The sequence below is a fragment of the Monodon monoceros genome, unplaced genomic scaffold, assembly GCF_005190385.1.
Source record: "Monodon monoceros isolate NGI ecotype Baffin Bay Population unplaced genomic scaffold, NGI_Narwhal_1 Super_Scaffold_20, whole genome shotgun sequence".
Taxonomy (NCBI): Eukaryota; Metazoa; Chordata; class Mammalia; order Artiodactyla; family Monodontidae; genus Monodon; species Monodon monoceros.
Window position 1 is genome coordinate 51,706,872 of NW_021703777.1, and position 13,345 is coordinate 51,720,216.

A 13,345-nucleotide genomic window follows, 5' to 3' on the forward strand; every position below is an offset into this window, starting at 1 on the left:
GAAATTTCCTTTTTACTGGGTACATTCACTGATATGTTGCATGTCTATTTAATACAGTCAGCTGTAATGTATCAATGCTGGGCTTGAAGTTACACTCTCAGCTCTTTAAATCCCATCCGGTAAGATTTAAGGGTCAATTGCAGAGTACCTGCCATTGCCTAGCACAAACTAGGCACTTACTTAGTACCCTTACCCTTGGTGGCCAGCATTGAAAAGGCAGGTAATTTAATCAACTGTTGAGAATTTGTCTGAGATTATATGATTCTTTGAAAACCTTGACTCATATATCTTAATTTTATTCTTTTGTCTGGATGTTCTTTGTCATTTATAACCACGTTTGTGTCATGGCTATTCATTATTTACCTAAGTAATCTTAAAAATAATTGATGAAGACAAGTGTGAGATGAAAAACATTTTTCTAACGTAGTTTTTGTGACTGTGAACGTAGAAAAAAGAATTCAAGCCCTCTGCTTAGTAGAGCATAGGAGTGTTGTTCTTGTGTGCCAGTTCATTTCTTCCATTAATTTAGCAAATTGGTTTTGTGTGTCTGCTATGCTCCAGGCCCTGTTAGTCAATGGGGATACAGTAGTAAATAAGGCAGGCCCTGTCTTAAGGAATCTGCATCTCCTAGGAAAAATAGACAAATAGTGAAAATGCACTGTGTTAATTGTTATAATAGATTGAATGTAGGGTGTTATGGATGCACACAGAAGATGATCTAACACTGTTTTATGAAAGTTTAGGGGTATCAGGGGAAGTATCATGGGAGAAAATAATATATAATTTGAGACCTGAGGACAAGTAGGAGTTATTCAGGCATAAAATAGTGGGGGAGAGGAATATTTCAGAAAAACATCTAATAGCCAAAGAGAAAACACGTTTGGAGAACTGAAAACCTTTAGTACACCTGGAACATGGAGTTTGTTGGTAGAGTGACAAAAATGAGACTGGAGAGCCAAGCAGGGACTAGATTATGAACAGCTTTGTGACTAATATTAGAGTCTAGACTTTATCATAAGGGAAATAGGAAACCACTGGAGTTTTTAAAGCAGGAAAATGATTTGACCAGATTTGTATTCAGAAAAGTCATTCTGTCTTTCTTAGTTGGAAGTTAATAGGTAATATGTAAAACTGAAAAATCAAGAAAAAGTACAGACATGTTATTGAGAAAGAAGGGGGTAAATATTAGAAGAAATAACTAAAAGAATTGAGGGTGGTTGTTCTTAGGACTTGGGAATCAGGGTAGGGAAGAGTTAGGTCAGGAACTGATTTTTTTTCTTCCTGTAAAAGCCTTGTAGAATGATTTAACTTTCTTAATCTATGTGCAGTGTAGTATAGTGGTTAAGAATATGGATGCTAAGACCAGACTGCCTGAGTTGAATCTTGCCTCCACTATTTATAAATTGCTTAATTTCTCTATGATTAAGTTTTCCTCTCTGTAAAAATGGGAATAACAATAGAACTTATAGAATTTTTGTGAGGATTAAATGAGTTAATACAAATAAAACACTAAAACAGTGCATGGTGTGTAATAAACACTGAGTTTTAGCTGTTATTCTTACATGTCAGCACTGTTCAGGTACTGATATATAAGGAGGATAGACAAATTTACAATCATAGTGGGGCATTTTTTAAATGTTGCTTTTAGTAATCAAGAGAACAAGTGAACAAAAAAGTCAGAACAGGTATAGAGTTCATCAGCATGATTATTAAGATTAATCTAATGCACATATAAGGAATGTTGTATGTAACAACTGTAGAGTACACATTCTTTTCAAGAACCCATGGAACATTTGTAAAATTGACCAAAGAAATTTCTCAAATATTAAAGAGTGAAAATTATATAGATTGTGATGTCTATTCACAATACATTTAAGCTAGAAGTCAACACAAAAGGTAATTGTAAAATGCCTCATAAAATTAGAAATTTAAAAATACACTTCAGATGAACCCATAAGTCAAAAAAAGAATCATGATTAAAATTGGAGAATAGTAATTTAAACTTCTATGGATCAAAATTTGGGATGCTGTTTAAGATCAGTTAAAGTTCTACATGTGGGGCTTCCCTGGTGACACAGTGGTTGAGAGTCCGCCTGCCGATGCAGGGGACATGGGTTTGTGCCCCGGTCTGGGAGGGTCCCACATGCCGCGGAGCGGCTAGGTCCGTGAGCCATGGCCGCTGAGCCTGCGCGTCCGGAGCCTGTGCTCTGCAACGGGAGAGGCCACAGCAGTGAGACGCCCGCGTACCACAAAAAAAAAAAAAAAAGTTCTACATGTGTATTTTAGAATAGAAAACCTAAAAATTAAGGAGTTTTTATTTCAGGAAACTCAGGGAAGAAAAATAGAAAAGTAGAATTATTAGCATAGGAAACATTTCAAAAGCCAAGTTCACAGGCAGTGGCCAAGGGCTAGCTCCCATAAGCAGGCTAAAGATCAGGCCTGCTATATTAACTTTTTCCAGCACATTAAGGATTTGAAACTATGGGGGCTTTGATACACTGCCAGGAGGAGAGTAAATGGGTACATCCACTTTGGAAAACAGTTTGGCATTATCTAATAGTTAACCCTGCATTTCCTCTCCTAGATATATGTGCTATAGAAACTACTACACTTGTACCATGACACATATATAAGAATACGCAGTCTCATTATTGGTAACTGTCAAAAACTGTAGAATAGGTAAATTATGGTAAACTATCACAATAGAGAATAGTACAGTATAATAGAATACAACATGAAATGAAAAATAATGAACAGCTACGTTGATACGAATAACTCATAAAAGTATTCAAATGATCCTGTTTATATAAAGTTCCAAAACAGACAAAACTTAAATATATTGTTTAGGAATACACAAATAAGGGTTGTAAGACTATATAATACACTGTTCCATACATACCATAGTAGATATTCAATAAATATTTCATAAATAAATAAATCGATTTTATCTCTGAAGCAGAAATGGTGAATACCAATTTAAAAAGAAAAGTCTAATAGAGAACAGACTTGTGGTTGCCGTGGGGAAGGGATGGATTGGAAGTTTCGGATTAGCAGACACAAACTTATATATATAGAATGGTTAAACAACAAGGTCCTACTGTATAGCATGGGGAACTATATTCAATATCTTGTAATAAGCCATGATAGAAAAGAATATAATAAAAGAATATATATATGTATAACTGAATCACTTTGCTGTATAGCAGAAACTAACAACATTGTAAGTTAACTATACTTCAATAAAATAAATTTTAAAAAAACAAAGAAGAAAAGTCTAGCTTTTATTATATATTGTAGGGAGTAAGGATGGAAATAGTAAAGATAGCTTGTGTTTATAAAGTTTCTTCTTACTAAACAAGAGACCCTTTTTCAGGCTTTTATCTTGAATATCAATAGATGAAATATGGAAATTAAATAAACATCTATATATTAAACATACATTAAACCAGCATCTGTAAATGTGCATGTGTGTCAATTCCAAAAGAAATATTTGGGCTTCCCTGGTGGCGCGGTGGTTGAGAGTCCGCCTGCCGATGCAGGGGACACGGGTTCATGCCCTGGTCTGGGAAGATCCCACATGCCACGGAGCAGCTAGGCCCGTGGGCCATGGCCGTTGAGCCTGCACGTCCGGAGCCTGTGCTCCGCAACGGAGAGGCCACAACAGTGAGAGGCCCGCATACTGCAAAAAAAAAAAAAAAGCCAAAAGAAATAGTTGCAACCCAAGGGGCTCTGGAATTATTTATCTATACTGAACTCATCTTTCAAAATAATTCTGGTGAGAAGCCATTAGAATGCCCCTATCTTCAAAAACTAGTATAGCATCAAGTTAATGAATGTTCTTTCAAATAAACTCTTGCTATTGACTATTACTATATCTAACTTTTTAAAATTGCCAATGTGTATTTTTTGAAATTCTCATCCTGATACTGCCTTGTGACTGTTAGGATGGATGACTTAACAAGGTCCTTTATGTAATTTATCAGCTTTTATATTTAAAATAATGTTTGAAAACTACTTAAGTCATCTAAACTCCAAGAAGGAAACCAAATTTTTGCCTGAGAAATCCTTTTCACAGTGAAAGGCTTTAAGTGAAAGTGGCAAACTCAGATGCCTGTGGTGGCCGCCGAGGTAGTAAATAAGAGGAGAAGGATGGGAACTGTGGCAAATCTAGATCACATAGTCCTCCCTCTCTGAACAGGGCAACTTCTACTCAACTCTGTAGCCATGAGGGAATGTGGACTGTGGTGCCAAATCTTCTAATTTTTAAAAATATGTCATATATTTGACATTAATTCAGAACTTTTAAGCACTATGCAAGTGATCCAAAACAAGTCTGTGGGCAGGATCTAGCTGCCAGGTTATTAGTTCACAAATGATTTTAAAAGTATATACAATTTTGGTAAAATAATTTTCATTGTGTTTTACATGTAGTCGACAGAGGTACGTTCTTGGAGACACAGCAATGCAGAAGATGGCCAAGTCCCATGTTTTCTTAAGTGGTATGGGTGGTCTTGGTTTGGAAATTGGTAAGCAGTATTTTTATTCATAATTTTATATGATGCTTTTGAGCAACATAATTTAAAGAATTTAATTCCTTTCCCTTGTATTATTTTCTATAAAGGAAATTAGACCCAAAACCTTGATCAGGTTCAGTTTTGATTTTGGGTGGGGGGGCAGCTGGGGCAAGAGTATTTCATACTGTTACATTCTTCCACAAGGAACCAGTAATGACTCTCCTGCTTCTCTTTTTGTGATGTTGATAGTTATTAATGATCTTTCTCTGTATCCATTAATTCATTATGGTAGAGCACACATGCACACATTCATAACAGCATGTCTGGAAGCATACACTGAAATTTTAAGAATGATTATCTCAGTGTGGTTTGATTATGGAAAATTTTATTTTTTTCATTTTGTTCATCCATATTTTCTAAGGAACCTATATTTCTTAGGTAGTAAAAAGTTAAAATTATTCAGAGATTTAACCAAACTCCATGAAGACATATCTAATATACAATTCCTAATATTAAGCTATTCCTTTTTTTTTTCTTCCCCCTTTATAGCAAAGAATCTTGTTCTTGCAGGGATTAAGGTGAGTAAATGTCCTTGGTAAGAAGAATTGTTTGTTTGTTATGAACTCTTTTTTTTTTCCTCTCATCCGTAGTGGTAATATTAGTTACACTTTGGCCTAATTATTGCTTCTTCATTTAGTAGCAAAATTGTCGTAATTCTCTATTTTCCTCCTTTTAAAAAGCTTTTTATTACAGAAAATTTCAAAATTATCCAAAAAAAGAGAATAGTGTTAGCAAAACCCCATGTATCCATCATGCACCTGCAGTTATTAGCTCATAGACAGATTTGTTTCATGTATCTTCTTCCCATTCCCCACTGCTCCCAACTGCCCAATTATTTTAATATCAATCTCAGACATCCTATTATATCATTCTTAAATATTTTACTATAAACCTCTAAAAGATAAGGGTGCCTTTTGAAAACATAACCACAGTATCACTTCCACACCTAAAAACGTTAACAGTTTTTTAAGATCATTGTTATCTTTAAACAGAACTTAGCAACTTAAACAACAGCATTTACCTCAGTTTCTTTGGGGCAGGAATCAGGTGCAACTTAGCAGATTCCTCTGAGGATCTTTCACAAAGCTCCAGTCACCGATATTGGCAGGGCCTGCAGTCATCTTGAGGCTAGGGAAAGGATCTGCTTCCCAAACCTGCCCATGTAGTTATGCATAGGATTCAGTGGCAAGGTTGTGTCGTTCAACTTGCCCACCTCAGTCCCTTGCTGGCTATTAGTCAGAGGTCACCCTCAGTTCCTTGCCATGTGGCCCTCTTCATAGGGCAGCTCACAATATGGCAGCTTGTTCCATCGGAGTAAGCAAGCAAAAGACAAGAAAGGGAGGGGCTTCCCTGGTGGCGCAGTGGTTGAGAGTCCGCCTGCTGATGCAGGGGACACGGGTTCATGCCCTGGTCCGGGAAGATCCCACATGCCGTGGAGCGGCTGGGCCCATGAGCCATGGCCACTGAGTCTGCGCGTCCGGAGCCTGTGCTCCACAACGGGAGAGGCCACAACAGTGAGAGGCCCTCATACTGCAAAAAAAAAAAAAGGGAATGTGCTAGCAAGATAAATCGCAGTCTTTTGTAACCTAATCTCAGAAGTGACATTCCATCACCTATGCTGTAGTCCTTAAAAGCAAGTCACTAGGAGGAGACAGGATTGCACAAAGGCCTGAATATCAGGAAGTGGGAATCATTGGGGTATCTTTGAAGCCTGCCTACCACGATCGTCAAGTATCTAGTTAGAGTCCATATTTTCCCAGTCGTCTAAAGAAAGAATTTTTCTTAAATTTGTTTTGTTCTAATCAGGATCCAAGTAAAGTCCATATACTGGACTTGGTTTCTTTGAATCAATAGATTTCCCTTCCCTGATTCTTTTTCTTTCTTTCAATTTACTTTTTAAAGAAATCAGGTCATTTGTCACGTGTACCTCCATCTCTGTATTTCTTATAAACTAGTCGTTATATCCAGAGAATCAGATTCAGATTTGATTCTTTGGGCACTACTGCTGCACAAGTGATATTGTGTTCTCCCATCAGGAGGAAATAATATTCTGTTATCTTTTTTTGTGATTATTACTACCTATTAATGATCACTGCCTAGATCATTATTTTATTGGGGCTGTGATATTCTATTTCTGTCATTTCTATTTTATTTATTAATGGGAATAATATTTTAGAAAAGTTTCCATTCATCACTTGTTTGGTTTCGCTACATATAGTTAGTACATGTGTAAAAGGCAAGATAAATACTTGATTTTCCCCCTTTATTTACTACTTTTCAAAATCACTGGTTTTCTCTGAATCCTCAACAGTGACAGGTGAAACTTAGGTGGTATGTGTGTATGTGAACATCATGATGGATTTAAACATATTTGATGTGTTTTGAGTCATTGATGTTCAGATTGTTTCATCTTTGCTTTGGGGGATCTTCTTGAAGCCCTTGAGTCCTTTTGACACTACCCCAGTATTCTTTGGTTGTCACTGCCTGTAAAGTCTTACCAGTGGACAGAGCTAGAACATTCATTGTGAATGAACACTGAAATTTCTGAGTTTCAAGTTTAGGATTACAGGGTACTTACTTATTTACTTCTTAGATTTTATATTTGTATCTCTTCTCTTACTATAAGGTTTTGGGTCTTAATGACATGAACCTGATTACTTATTTGCTTTATCCTATATTATATCCTGTTATATCTATGACATAGTTTTGGAATAACAGTTCCAGCATTATTATAACAATATGATTATTGAAAACAGTTTAAGATAAATTGTTTTATCCTTAGTATCCCATCTGGATTTGGCAGACAAATTAACTGCTTTCTTAAGTCACTAAATAATTCCTTTGTGTAATTATGCAACAAATTCAAATAGATAGTTTTGTCCATTTATTCACTTTACTTTGGATTTTTAGGGATTGCTTTTTTAATTTGATTTAGTTTTATTATTATATGAGACATATTCAAAGTCAAATTTATAAAGCAAAGTATATTCAGGTAAGTCTAGCATCTCTCTACCCTATTTCCTCCTTCCCTTATTAGGTTGCCTTCTTTTTTTAATCTGTTTTTAAATATAAGCAAATACATACATATAGACATGCAAATCTGTATGTGTGTATGTACATATTTATCCCCACCTGCCTTTCTTAGGTAAAGTGCCATACTTCTACCTTGCTTTTTATCACATACCAGCATATCCTGGTATTACTCCATAGTGATAAATATATTTTTTCACTTATTTTTTTCATAGCTGCATGGATATATGTTGTGTTGATGTATCATACGTAATTATACCCATTTCCTCATTGGTGGACATTTTGATTATTTCCAGTCTGTTGCTATTACACATAGTGCTGCAGCTAAGAGTCCTGTACATATGTATTTTTATATTATTTCCAGTGTGTCTTTGTGATAGATTCTTAAAAGTGGGATTGCTGTGTCAAAGGAGAAATATACTTGTCATTTTGCTAAAGAATGCCAATTTTTTTTCCTTTGAGGTTTTGTGCTACTTCATATTCCCACCAGTAATGTATGAGAATGCCTGATTTACTTCACTCTCACCAATTTGGATTTATGCCATTCTGATGAATGAGAAAAGGTGTTTCATTCTTGAGCAAGGTTGAACATACTTAAATATTTTAAAGGGCCCTATGTATTTCTTTTTCGGTATACTCTGCGTTCATATACCTTGCCCCTTTTTCTATAAGATTTGTGGCTTGAAATATAAGTTAAAAATATATTTTCCAGTTAGTCAGTTTTCTTTCTTACTTAGAACATGACCATTTGGAAATGTTAGTTTATGTGAATTTTTAAAATCTTTGTATATATGTTGATCTGTATAATGTGCTACTTTTCTAAACTTAAATTCGCTTACTGTTTTTTAAAGTAGATTTTCACATAGCATAAAGGCACCCTGGTGATGTAAGTGCATGGTAATATGCCTAATTTATTCATTTTTTTAAAGTCAACTAGGGTTCAGTACTATCTGAAAAATAAAGTACATATACACACACCTACAGCAAGCATATAGTATATTTATTTGGAATTACAATATTACCATCATGTTAATTATTTTTTACTTAATTAATTGAGAATTGTTATTGATAAATGTCATACGTGGAAAGTATTATTCTTATTGTCATCAGTATACAACTATCGTTACATGAACGTCTGTAACTTGGAATTACAATTTTACTGTGTTAAGTAATCAAAACCCTGCTTTTAACATTTGTCTTATCTCACTTCACAGTTGACAGTTGAATAATGAAGCTATATTCAAGTTAATGTAACAGTAATCTCTACCAAAAAAATCATATACTAGCATTAAAAAATTATTTTGCGTTATAAAAAAAAAACAAAGTAGTTTTTCCATGAACTTTTCTGGGTTTCCAGATGTATATAGTCATATCATCTGTGAATGGATCTAACTTTATAACCTTTCCAATTACTAGGACTTTAATTACTTTCTATTGTCTAATTAGATAATTCTTCCAAGTCAGTGTAAATAGTATTGGAAATAGTGAGCATCCTTGTCTTACTCCTGACTTTAACAGATAGTTTTCTCTTTTTTGAAGGCACTTACAATTCATGATACAGAAGAATGCCAAGCATGGGATCTAGGAACCAACTTCTTTCTCTGTGAAGATGATGTTGTTAGTATGAGAAACAGGTGAAGATAAGATATTTTGATGTATTATCATAGGATTTTTCTTTTTTCTTACTGTTGTAGTTACTTAGAATATTTTCTGTATCCAGAACACCAGTTCAATCATAGTTGTTTAACTCATAACCATAAATTCACTCTACTGTAGATAAGTAAGTGTTGACATTTAATTATTTATATTTGTCAAAAATTTAATACATTCACATTGCTACCTAGAAATGCATTTCTTTAAGATTGTTTAAGTAGGTCTTTATTATTACTGAATCATTAAGAGCCTTAAGGAGCATTGACCTATAAGGGTACACTTTGAGATTATGTGAATATGCTATATTCATATTCCATATTACTATGCTATTACATATGCTACTACTATGGAATATGACAGTGTGCTACATCTCAAGATTGTATAGTAAAAATAAGTTTCAACTTCTTTTATTCCTCTCCAGTTTAAATTCCCATGAAATTTTGAAACATTCACGTTCTTCTGATGTCATCAAAGTGTCCAAGTTTGAAAGATTGAGTATATTTATTGAACAAAAGAGTAGTAAAAGTCTTTTTTCTTTTTCTTTTCTTGTTTTAGGGCTGAAGCTGTACTTCATCGTATTGCAGAATTAAATCCATATGTTCATGTCACATCATCTTCTATTCCTTTAAATGAAACTACCGATCTTTCCTTCTTACATAAATACCAGGTTGGTACTCCATTTTATATTAGATGTTATTGACAGACTCCAAGGCAAATCATTATGTATTAATATAGTATAACTAGTTTAACCTAGTCTGTTGAGCAGCTCAAAAAATTTCAGGTAAAAAGACTTAGACTAATACATTTCAAGTGCTTTGTTTTAGGGAAAGGGCCTAGGAACTACTCACAAAGTAAATATATTGGTCAGCTATTTTCACAGTAATGTACATGAAAAACTACCCAAATTTAGTGGTTTATAGCAACATGTATTTCTTTCTCATGCATCTGCATGTCAGTTTGAGTTCTGCTGTTCTAGGCTAAACTTGAACTCCACAGTCTGGGTTCTGGTCCGTGTACCTCTCTTCTGGGACGAGGAGGCTACCTAAGACATGGTCTCATAGCAATAGCAGAAATGCAAAGGAGCGAGTGTAACCATTCAAACACATTTGTGTTGCTTCCATTAATAGTCTGTTGGCCAAAGCAGGTCACATGGACAAACCCAAAGTGAAGGAGCAGGAAAGCACACTATACTCTTCCTAAGGCCATGGGCAGAGAGTAATGTATAACCCAGGAACAAGGAAGTAAATAATGTGGACCAAAAATTCAGTGTAAGTCAGGTAACAAATAAAAACAAAATTTCTCAGCACCTTGAAAGTTCTAAAAGTGACTAGATTGACCCTGATTTTCCCTGTGATTAAATTATGATGTTATCCATCGTCTAGGGAAAAGCACTCCTGTGTTTCTTTAAGATCTCAATACTTCTGGCACTTGTGTGACTATATGCATGTGGGTTTTCCCCCCAGCACCAAACAGTTCTCCAACTCTCTGGACACCTAGCTTGGTGTCCTGCAGTTTAATCCAGTTCTGATACTGTCTGCCTGGAGAAATAGTGTTAGATTCCACAGGTTAAGGGCTCAGTCCCACAAGAACCCACACCCTCCAACCCCTTTCTGACTCCAATTTCAAGTCCAGGTTATTACCTGTGCTTCTGAGGACTGGCTATAAGTCAGAGGTTTCCACATCCCGTTCCTCAGGTTCAGTTAATTTGCCAGAGCAGCACACAGACTCAGGAAAAGAGTTTACTTACTAGATCACCAGTTTTTTGTAAAAGGCTATAACTCAGGAACTGCCAGATAGAAGAGATTCATAGGTCAAGGTATGGGGAAAGGGTTGCCAAGCTCCCATGCCCTCTCCAGGTATGCCATGTTCACAAGCTTGGAAGCTCTCTTAAGCTCCTGGTTCAGGGATTTTTGTGGAGGCTTCATTATGTAAGCATGAATGAGTAACACATTGGCCGTTGGTGATTAAGTCAGTCTCCAGCCCCAGAGGTCTGGGAGATACGGCTGAAAGTTCTGAACCTCACATACTAAGGTTGGTTCCTCTAACAACCAGCCCCCATCCTTAGGGGCTTTCCAAAAGTCTCCTCATTAACATAAACTCAGGTGTGGCTGAAAGGGCTTGTTATGAATAACAAGACATTCACTTCATCTTTATCACTCTGAAGCTATTTCAGGAAATAGGACAAAACTAAATATTATAACAAAAGATGCACCTATAGCTCTTATATAGGAAATTACAAGTGTGGTAGGAGCTATGTGGCAGGAACCTTGGATGAAGACCAAAATATATATTTCTTACTATAATCATAATATCACACCCACTTAAGAATCAGTGTAGACTTCCATTCTTGACTGGATAGCTTGAAATCCATCCTGCTACAAAGATGCTTCATAGACTGTCTACAATAGAATTGCTTAATAGACTTCCTTTTCAATGATTACATGAGGTCAGAATATGTAAGGGAGGTGCTCAGAGACCAAAAATGAATAGGTAGCTAACAGAAGACCAGTTAACTGTTGGCTGTGGTCATTTTCAGGGACAGGGTTTGCCTGTATCAGTAACCACATTTCTTGTGAATTAATGGTCACACAAAAACGATAAAAATTTGTCTATATATGATGGAAAAGTGTAATTGAGACATACCACCTTTTGTAGCTCTCTGGAACCTCAGAAAGCTACACCCTTAATGAAAGGGTGTAGAAGAACAATCTTTGCCCATCAGAACAAGAAGCTTGTCTGTTTTCTTTTGAGCTCTGAATTAAAAAAAAGATCTTCTCTGGGAGTTCATAACGATAGGCCTGCCCTCACATAAGTTTGGAGTAAACTTTATAATCCGTTATATTCTAAAATTTCGCAAGCTGAGAACTTAACATAAAACATAGTACTGCCCCTGTCCACCTCCCTGTGGCTGCCCGGCCGGCCGAAAAGTTTCTCCAGGTGCAGAATTCCGGTCTTCGTGACCACCAGCATGAGTGTGCGCACCAGTCAGGAGCCAGCCTGCCCGATGGCCCTGGGAAATGGATATATCAGAAACTGAAGCAAGAAAGTACTCGGCAGAGGGCGGAATCAAGATGGTGGACTAGGAGGATGCAGAATTCATGTCTCTGCACAACTAGGGCACCTACCAAGCACCGGTGGTGGACCACGGACGTCTATGAGGACGGGAGGAAGCCCCACAGACTGGGTCCTAAGCAGAGGCCCCGCCCCACACTTGAACGTCACCCTGCCTAAGCCCCGCCCCCAAGGCCTTTTCCAGCTGTGTGGGTCCTGAGCCTAGGCTCGGTCCAATGCTCAAACGTCACCCCCCGCACCGGCCTAGGTCCCGCCCCACCCTAACCCCACGCCTGCCTAAGTTCCATCCCTGCCTAAACTCCGACCCCATAGCCAAGGCTATTTTTTTTCTTCATTTTTTTCCTCTTTTCCTTTTTCCTCTTTTAGATTGAAGTTCTATTCTACCTTGTTGATTCACTGTTGTTCATTCATTTATATTTTATTTTTCCTAATCTTTTATTTTTCTAATTTTATTTTATTCTTTATACTTATTGTTCTCTTCTTTTGGCTTGTTCCCCTGCCCCCCGCCCAGCCCCTTTCTTTTTCTGTTATGGTTTTATTTTACCTTCTGGCAGTTGTTTCAATTATTATTTTTTTTTTTTTCTTTTGCGGTACACAGGCCTCTCACTGTTGTGGCCTCTCCCGCTGCGGAGCACAGGCTCCGAAAGCGCAGGCTGAGCGGCCATGGCTCACGGGCCCAGCCACTCCACGGCATGTAGGATCTTCCCGGACCGGGGCATGAACCCGTGTCCCCTGCATCGGCAGGTGGACTCTCAACCACTGTGCCACCAGGGAAGCCCCAATTATATTTTTATTTTTCCTAATATATTTTTTATCTTTCTAAATTTATTTTGTTTTTTATTCTTTGATATTGTACTGCTTTTTAATCTTTCTTTTTTTTTTTCCTTTTTTTTTTTTTTTTGCCACGCCCTGCAGCTTGCAGGATGTTGGTTCCTATTCCAGAAGTTGGGCCCAAGCTCCTGTGGTGCGAGCTCTGAGTCCAAACCACTGGACTAACAGAGAACCTCAAACCCCAG

General features: G+C 36.8%; 1 protein-coding gene across 1 annotated transcript in view; it reads left to right on the forward strand.

Moving 5' to 3' along the window:
- The window catches only part of UBA6 (ubiquitin like modifier activating enzyme 6), an 80,354-nt gene that overhangs the window by 12,906 nt on the left and 54,103 nt on the right, over positions 1-13,345 (forward strand). Inside the window, exons 3-6 of the mRNA XM_029235092.1 lie at positions 4,432-4,526; positions 5,064-5,092; positions 9,144-9,238; positions 9,813-9,924. Of these exons, the coding sequence (XP_029090925.1) occupies positions 4,432-4,526; positions 5,064-5,092; positions 9,144-9,238; positions 9,813-9,924 (331 nt within the window). The remainder of the gene's footprint in view (positions 1-4,431; positions 4,527-5,063; positions 5,093-9,143; positions 9,239-9,812; positions 9,925-13,345) is intronic.